We start from the raw sequence: 9,374 nt of genomic DNA on the forward strand, positions 1-9,374 counted from the left end.
AAAACTAATTTTAAATATTACATCAAAACTTGTTGCCCATTTTGCTGCATTAGTTTTAAATTCCTTTAACAAGAATTTGGTACGTTTGGCTCAACTGTTTGGTCATGTGGGTGATGTTACTGGTCAAAGTTATAGCGAGTTCTTTCTCATGTTAACAACTGCTGCAATCTTAAATAAATGATCATTCACATTATCCTTATACGTTGTTATGCATATGTAGATTTGTAGCAAAAATCTCCCTCTGCTGGATTTTGAAGGCTGTAACACTACAAAGTGCCGAAAAAGTTGGAGGGTGAAGAGTTTTTTAAAGGTATTGTGTGTGTGTGCGCGTCTGTGCGTGTGTGCGTGCGCGCGTGTGTGCAGAGGAGAAATGAGATGAGCAGTGGAGCTGGAGCTGCAGCTGAGAGGCTTCTTAATTGATTTCACAGGGAGAGGAGCGGGGGTGGGGCACATGCAGAATATGGGGGGGCTTAATTATTAATGACAGAATCTGCAGATAAAACAGAGGGACAGCAAGCCACTTTACATAACAGTGCAGCGGTGCAACAGTGCGAGCAGTTTTCTTTCTGTCTCCGTCTCTTTTTCTGTCTGTCTTTATTTATCCGACAACAGCCATCAAGCCATTTCTCCCTCTGCTGTCTCTCGTTGTATGTAATGGAAGCACTTGATTTTCCTACACTAATATTCATAAAGACTTTCTCCGGCTATGAAAAGCAGCAGGATACCTGCTTCATCTTGCTTTGTATGTACTCTAATACTCTACAATCGCTCCTCCTCCAACATATGCATTATTGAGAGCTCTCACGCTGCAAAGCCTTGAAGGCCCCATCAGCTGCTAGCAAAAGTGTGTCAGAGGGAAGAAAGCTGAGTTAAACTGAGAGAAAGAACAAGTGACCGTAGCTTCTCTGTTAATGCTTTATCTGCTGTGTATGGTCCTGCTGGTCCGTAGGCCTGTTCCAGAGGGCCATCGCTCAAAGTGGCTCCGCCATCTCCAGCTGGTCAGTCAACTACCGGCCGCTGATGTACACAAAGATCCTGGCGAGGAAGGTTGGCTGCACTCTGGGGGACATGGCCGAGTTGGTGGACTGCCTGCGGAGGAAGAGTTTCCGGGAGCTGGTGGACCAAGACATCCAGCCTGCACGCTATCACATCGCCTTCGGACCCGTGGTGGACGGGGACGTGGTGCCAGATGACCCTGAGATCCTCATGCAGCAGGTCAGAGCTGCTTTCTCTTTGTATCGTCCACTGAAGAACTGCTTTGCATTTCCTGCTTATCATGTCCTCGCTGTTGGCATGTGAATACAGTTCTGCCCTGACTTCTGCTAATTAGAGTTAATGACTGTAGCATTCTGTTTTGTGATGGCGTGCTGTGTGTGTTTGTCATGACACCAGGGCGAGTTCCTCAACTACGACATATTGCTGGGCGTCAACCAGGGAGAGGGCCTGAAGTTTGTGGATGACAGCGAAGGAGAAGACGGAATCTCGGCAGCATCATTTGACTACACCATCTCTAACTTTGTGGACAATCTGTATGGATACCCTGATGGTAAGATCCAGTTTTACCTTCACATTATTCACTGATTTAAAGATCAAACCTGCTCTTTTAGGCCTGCCAATGAGAACTCATAAAAATGTTGCTCAAACAACAAGTTGAGAGTCTCGTCAGGGCGCTACAACCTACACGTTGAGGTTCATGGGTCGTCACTCTGTTTCCTCTTCGTTGTCTGAAGGTTTCAGGGTTGAACAGAGTTGGGGAACGTCTTTTGCTCAGACCCACACATTTAAGAATCTGAGGAAAACGTATTAAATTAAACAAACTTTACACAAAAAAGGTTTCAAAATCGGATTAATGAAAAGTTGCATTTGCCTAAATATTCATGAAAGCCTGTCTGTTTTAGAAGGTCGGTTTGCTACATCTCTTTTTCTCAACAGTGTTGCAGTGATTGCAGTCGAATTACAGATGTACGTTTTTTTCAAAAGTAAATAGAGTTGAACAAATAAAGATGTGGCAGGTTTGATATTAGCATTGCCATTTTTTCTCACTGCTGCAGAGTAGATTTATCTTTTAGGGACAGTTATGTAACACGCTCCTTCAATGATTTACTGCTGTAAGTAGACAAGCTAATAGGCTACACTAGCCTGCTAATGTCATTTGACAATAGCAGTCCTCATGTCCCCTGCTTTAAAGTCATGGATTGTACAGATCCTCTTTGCTTATTGATTTGCTGTGATGGAATCACCTGTAGGACATAAGATAGCATTGATTTTATAATATAAAGCAGTGTTCACGGTAACAATGTTTATGATGCTTCCCGAGCAACGGCTCTGGTCTGACTTCATTGGTGCAGTACCAGGACTCACACGTATGTGCTGAGTACTTCAACCCAAACGCTTCTGATTCACTTTGAATGAGAAGATGCATGCATAGCCAAACTGCAGCAACGGAAGCATCAGCCAATCAAATCCTGGTAAAACAAACACTTAAGTGCAGACGATAGCCAATCAAATCACAAAAGAGGAAGCAGAGGCAGTGGTTGTAGTTTCAATTTGCTGTATACTTTTCTTTAGCATTGCATTGACAGCCAGTGTGGCACGATGGCTTGAAAGCCAACTATGTCGTGTGTCCCAAGCATGAAACTGTAAACTGGAACAGGCCCATCATCAAGCATTAACACAACACATAAGTGAGTCCAGCATGAAGCTGAAGACAAGTACATAGACAGAAAGTGTTTTAAAAATCCAACAACACGCCGTCACCATGTTTCAGAAAACAACTCACTCCATGAATATGTAGATTACATGCTCATGTTCCTTCTGTTTTCTTCCCAGGTAAGGATATCCTGAGGGAAACTATAAAATTCATGTACACTGACTGGGCTGACAGGGACAACAGTGACATGCGGAGGAAGACCCTCCTGGCTCTGTTTACCGACCATCAGTGGGTGGCCCCAGCTGTCGCCACCGCCAAGCTGCACGCCGAGTTCCAGTCGCCTGTCTACTTCTACACCTTCCACCACCACTGTCAGACCGAGGCCAGGCCAGAATGGGCCGACGCAGCCCACGGAGATGAGATCCCCTATGTGTTTGGGATTCCCATGGTGGGAGCCACTGACCTGTTTCCCTGTAACTTCTCCAAGAACGATGTAATGCTCAGTGCTGTAGTCATGACTTACTGGACCAACTTCGCCAAGACAGGGTTAGTAAAGTGCCAAATTTCTGAGTTCTGTTCCATTGTGTGGACTTACCAGATTTCTTAACAGTTTAAAGTGCACAGGCACACAAGGAGCACAGTGGTGACCCTTTATCACTTTAGCTCACAGGTGAAGTTAGTAGTTGGGTGAGTTTTTGGCAAACGGAGCCCAAGAAAGAGCACACTGTCTGTTAGGCTAGATCCTTACCACAACTCTGCCATAGACACTTCTGCCGTCCACACACTGCCCAGACACGGAGATGTTTGAAAACTGTGAAGCAGACACTCCCAACTGCTTGCTGATTGGGTCTTTTTACTCATGACGTAGCCTTCGATGATTCATCAGGCTCCCTCCCCCCCCCTTTCAGAAGCTGTTGTGCAGTTAAATTCTGCACTTTACTTTTTATGATGGCTGCTTCTCCTTTGTCCTCTAGCTCTTTCTGCATCTAACAACTAAATGCGTCCTGTTTACACCGGCATGTGCACGCACAGTGTGTGTGATGCATTTTCAGGCTTACAAGTATGGAAGGAGATTAAAACTGATACGGAGCCAAAGTGCTTGTGTGGACAGAGATTATTGCAGTTTAAGAATGCTGTTTTCAAAATAAAACGAGGTCTTCAGCATTAAGCGCATTGAGAGTTTGTTTATGAGAAGACAGAAACTGTTGAGATTCCAAATAATAGTCCACACATCTGGGTTCACTGGGCTATAATACTCGTAAATACTAGTATAATACTTGTAAATCACCTATTTCCCTCTAAATTCCACAGCAGATTTTTTATCTATCTAAACAGTGTATCAGCTCCTGTGTTGTGGTTTATTAGATTGTTGTAATAACACAGCTAATAGTAAGTTATGAATTTAAGACAAAAATATGAGTCTTGCCTCTCTTCCCCTGTTCCAGGGATCCTAACCTACCAGTTCCTCAGGACACCACCTTCATCCACACCAAGCCCAACCGCTTTGAGGAGGTCATCTGGACCAAGTTCAGCTCCAAAGACAAGCAGTACCTGCATATCGGCCTGAAGCCTCGGGTCAGAGACAACTACCGGGCCAACAAGGTGGCCTTCTGGCTGGAGCTGGTGCCACACCTCCACAGCCTCCATGAGGAAATCATTAGCTCGTTTACAACTCGACTGCCGCCTGGAGGCCCCAATCGCCGGAAGGTCCCTAAAAACCCTGGTGACCACTCCACTCCGCCTGTAATCTCCGTCTATCCTCCTGATCCTGAGCCTGATGGTTCAGAGAGACCCCGCACTCCTCCATTCCCCAGTGCAACCAGGGACTACTCCACCGAGCTGAGTGTGACGGTAGCTGTGGGCGCCTCGCTTCTTTTCCTGAACGTGCTGGCCTTCGCTGCGCTTTACTACAAACGGGACAAGCGCCACGAACTCATGCAGAGACGCCACCGACGACTCTCCCCACAACGAGGCACGACGATGGGCATGGGTGTTGGAATGGGAGTAGTAGGGTCCCCGCCGCACAATGACCTGGCGCTCAGCCAGGAGGAGGAGCTGATGTCACTGCAGATGAAGCAGCAAAGAGTGGAGCTGGAGCACGGCACACCCCTCCCGTCCCGCGGTGTCCTCGGCGACCTGGAGCCCCTGCGGCCCCCAGTGTGCCCGCCTGACTACACGCTGGCCCTGCGGCGAGCACCGGAGGATGTGCCACTGATGACGGCTAACACCATCACCATGATCCCGAGCACCATCAGCAGCATGCAGCCTCTCCACCCTTTCAACACCTATCCCCCTGTCCCGGCCCCCTCCACTACACCCGTCCCCAGCCACAGCAACAATGCCCTGCCACACCAACACTCCACCACCCGTGTATAGGACCAGGCACAACCTCTGCTACCCCACTCTGGGCTTACAGAGACACACCACACAAACTGTTCCATACACACTTCACTCTCGCCGCCCTCTCTTCTTCTCTACTATATCTCTGTCTTTTTCGCATCGAGCCCTCAGATAAAGCTGCAGTTTGTAAGATGTGAAGCAGTGAAATACCTCTAAAATGTTATCATGAATCAAGGAGCGGATTTTTAAAAACACTTTGCCAAAAGCCTGTCATCACAGGTACATACTGTTTTGCCCTGTTAACACACCCTTTCAGTATCTGGTGCTTAATGTGAGCCCCCAAGACCACAGCTTTAAGCTTGTAGCTCTCTCGAGCCATCACAAGCTCATCACGATCAGTCAGGCATCGTGCGTGCAGCTTGGTTTTTTTTTTCGCGCATGTGTAGCCGCGTCAGTGTAAAACTAAGTTTAACATAGAATACAAATAGTCATTTTCCTCCGTTTAGTGCAGAGATATTACAGTAGCGAGCAGCTTTGTGTGAGGCGACATATGCTCCAACAAGCTGTCTGTCATAAAGCGGTGATTTCTCGAAACTTACAAATTGCAGCTTTAAAGGCCCAATCTGGAAGTGAGGTTTGGCACCCTGTGTCGAACGCCATGTCCCGACAGCTGTTTCTGTGATCTGGTTTTCGGAGAATTTACTTAGTGTGAAATGTATGGACAGGCCCGGGAGTGAGAGGATGAACGCTATATGCAAAGAAATAGTTTCTCATTTTTAATTTGAAAATTACATTTCCTCTATTTACAAGCGTGTGTGTTGCTGTTTTCAGTTATGATGCGACCTAAAGGCCCAAATCCAAAAGTTCTGCTTTTTAAAAATCTGCACACTCAGAGCTGATGCATTCAGAACATTTCCAGATTGGGGCTTCAACTGACGGGCGGTACAGGAAATAACTGAATCACACTCGGTCTGCGGGACGCAACCTGGAATCCAGGCTGCCCATTAGAACTCGCTGCATCTCCGCCACACAGGCTCTAATCATGGCCATTACTTTATTTGTTTCTCTCTCATTATCTCTCTGTCTGTATCCCCCATCTCAGCTCATTTAACCGCTTCTCTCTCCATCTCTCCGTCTGCATCCTCCCTTAGTAGCTCTTTTTATTAAACTATCGCCATAATCCACTTTCATCTCCACCTCTCCCCTCTTTCTCACAATCACTTCTAGACTCTTTTTTCCTTTTGGAGTCTTTTATACAAAAACACAAATGTAAATGATGTATTATTAATAAATTGTAAGGATATGAATGAAAAAAAAAGATATTCTGATATCTCGTTTTTACCAGCATTCTTGGTGCCAAGTACTGTGATAAAGTTCCTCTTTCACTGGCGTCCAGTGGACCGCCTGGAGAGGTCCGTCCTGACTGTATCTTACAAAAGGAATTACCATCATAAAAAGTGCCAACCCCCCCCTTCATCTTTCTTTTGGATCCACACCGGTTTTATTTTCTTTTAATTACACTCAATGTTGCACTGTGGCTGGTCTCTTCTTTAAAGGGAAATCAGATCAAATCAATATATCCTCATTTAAAAAAAAGAAGAAGAATATAAAGTTTTATTAACTACTTTGCTGTCTGGGATATATTTGCATGATGTTTTCTTTTTCCTAAAGAGTGTGGACAGAGGACTTTGTTTGTCGTTCTGATGATTTGCCTTGTTTTTTCATTGATTTCTTTTGTATTATTATTTTGAAAATCATTTTCATATTCTATTTTAATATCAACTGCACTTTGTGGCACTTCAAAAGGTATTAAAGTATTAAGAGATGAATATTGTGTAAAACTATGATTATAACAAAGAGAGTAAATATTTCCTCTTTATTTTTTTTTTCATTTCCTTTCACTGAGGCTGTGCTGCAAATCTACCAGGAGGACTGACGAAAGCCTTTCTCTCTCCCCCACCTTCTTTTGTTCTGCTCTGTTTCTCTGTCAAGTTTGCACAGTCACTGTCTCTCAATCTCACCTGAAGATAGCACTTTTTTTAAGTTACGAAAAAAGAAACTTTACGTGAATAGTCTAAATACGGTTTTTGTCTGCGACCGACATAAGCCACATGCTTCAAGTGTTTGAAGACTGCCTGACACTTATCTTTTTCGTCTGCTCTTTTGTTGTTTTTCGATTCTCCCTCCTGCGAGGCGGGGAGAGAGGATGAGATGTATTTATGATGGTCAAAAGGTGAGAAGGCCTTGTATGCGCATTTCACATCTTTCGCACAATTGAACACAGGGACGGGTCACACGCTGAACAGTTCTGAAAAGAAAAAGAAAAAAAAACAACAATCCCCGGTGGCATTAGAACAACACTGGACAAACGCCAGCCGTGATTCAACGGTGACGAGGAAATAGCTCGTCAGCTACAGTACGATCTGTCAATGCACAGAGGATACATTCTAAAAAACCTTATTTAAAAAAAATCTTTAATGACAGACATTACTCATACACCATATACCACAAAAAGCAAGGCAAGCGGGTTGACTCCCGCTCCTTGAAAGGTTCTGTATCCTGTTAGGATAACGTCACTCTGGAGCCAGACTGCCATCCCTCACTGGACTGGAGCGAGGACAAAAAGATCAAAAACCAACGCGTGGAAACAAACTGTACATTTTTTAAGTGTAAGAGAACAAACTGGAATTTGTAAATATTATGTTTGTCGTTTGGTTTGAGTGATTGGCCGGATCTTTTCTTTGTGACAACAGGTGCAAGTTTAGATGACTTACATGATTTTAGCACTCATGCGTATGTTTGTATGTTTCTTTCCTAGATCTCAAAGGGGTATTATATTCCAGTAGGTTGTGGGCACATGCATACATCTGTTAACATACATGAATGATTTTTTTAAAAAGAAAAAAAAAAAAAGAACCACAGCATGGTTGAGGTCGACATAAAGACGAAAAAGGAATGCTTACGGCTCAGGGTAGCCTTGATATTGTGGTGATTTAAAAAATGTTCTTACTGCATATATGGCCGTCTTAAGCATAGCGTTCACTATCCCATCAATCATGAAGGAAGCTTTTAAAACGAAATGGGTCCTTTTTATTGGTTAAAAAGCCAAAGAACAGCTGCAGAGAACAGATGAAGAAAGAGGAATGAGACAGGAAAAGTGAGATGTGTCGAATGTGCTCTAAACTAACCACAAATGGAGAAATTTGACTTGTGATGCTGTTGGATTTTAACTGTCAGTGTCTCACGTAGTCTTGACCATTGTCATACAATATAACCAGTAGCTGGGAGGTTGTGAAAGCCCTTGTATTGTTTAGGTCTTATTTCAGACTCTGGTTGATTTGCTAACTTTTGGAATTTTGTCTGAAAACTCTGTTTTACGATGATGATGATTATTGACCCGGCTATTTGATGTGAGTTTGAGTTGCCCTCGCCTCCAAAAAGCAGCATTACAAATCCTTCTTTTTTCTTTTTTTTTTTTGGGGAAACAAAAGTTTGGACAGCCAACAGATAATGGAAGCACACTCACCAAGTTTACATGTTTACACTACAGTTTTGTTGTTGGCTTGAAATAAGGGACAAAATCAGATATATATATTTAAAAAAAAACATTACAGGAATCCAGATATCTTCTTATTACAACATGAAATGCTGGAATGGTAAAGCGATGGCTTGCACCTGTTTGTCTGTTTCATTTAGTCTGATTCAGTAACCTGCTTGACGCTCAAGATACTGTGAGTGAGCATAAATGACCAGGAGGGGTTGAAAGAATTAAAAGTTAATATTTCTATTTCAAATAGAGGCTATTACACACTGTATGTTGTGTATCTGAACTGGAAAACATTAAAAAGACATTCTTAAACAAAATGATTTGCCATTACTGTTCTTCAGTTTTGTCACATGGTCAGATATTATATTATTGCTTTGCTTAGTTTGGCCACTTGGGGGCCGGAGAACAAATAGACACAACAAGCGCCTTTCAAGTTCGTTAGGCAATCTCGTAAACTGTTTAGCTAGCAGGCAGCTGTCGGGTCAGAAACAAGTGGAGCAAATTGAGTGTTCATTTTCAGTTTTGTTTATTATACCGTATAAACAATTTTAAAATACTGTAGCTTTCAGCTCTAGTTTGGTCTCCACTCTGTCCTAAGGGAAACAGTCAGCTGCTATGGTTGAATTGTAGCTTAGTTTTTACCGTAACTTTGTGGATTTGGAAGTACACTGTTGGGAGAGCTGAACTGTTTTTTGTTTAACTGCTGCTGCTGGAAAAATGATTGACATTTGTGTATTGAAGTCTTATAATTATTTTTGAAGTGTACGTTTAAAAAAAGCAAAAGGTTAGCTGCAATTAATGTAATTTTTCAATTTCTGCTTTCACATCAAGGTATTT

The 9,374-nt window shown here is 43.4% G+C and overlaps 1 protein-coding gene across 3 annotated transcripts in view; it reads left to right on the plus strand.

Moving 5' to 3' along the window:
• The window catches only part of nlgn2b (neuroligin 2b), a 62,133-nt gene extending 53,279 nt beyond the window's left edge, over nucleotides 1-8,854 (plus strand). For all 3 annotated transcript variants that reach the window (XM_034606701.1, XM_034606703.1, XM_034606702.1), the window contains 4 exons: nucleotides 950-1,215; nucleotides 1,393-1,546; nucleotides 2,830-3,196; nucleotides 4,096-8,854. In XM_034606701.1, coding sequence (XP_034462592.1) covers nucleotides 950-1,215; nucleotides 1,393-1,546; nucleotides 2,830-3,196; nucleotides 4,096-5,026 — 1,718 coding nt within the window. In that variant the 3' untranslated portion in view covers nucleotides 5,027-8,854. The remainder of the gene's footprint in view (nucleotides 1-949; nucleotides 1,216-1,392; nucleotides 1,547-2,829; nucleotides 3,197-4,095) is intronic.
• The last annotated feature ends 520 nt before the right edge of the window (nucleotides 8,855-9,374 follow it).

The sequence above is a fragment of the Hippoglossus hippoglossus genome, chromosome 14, assembly GCF_009819705.1.
Source record: "Hippoglossus hippoglossus isolate fHipHip1 chromosome 14, fHipHip1.pri, whole genome shotgun sequence".
NCBI classification, from domain to species: Eukaryota; Metazoa; Chordata; class Actinopteri; order Pleuronectiformes; family Pleuronectidae; genus Hippoglossus; species Hippoglossus hippoglossus.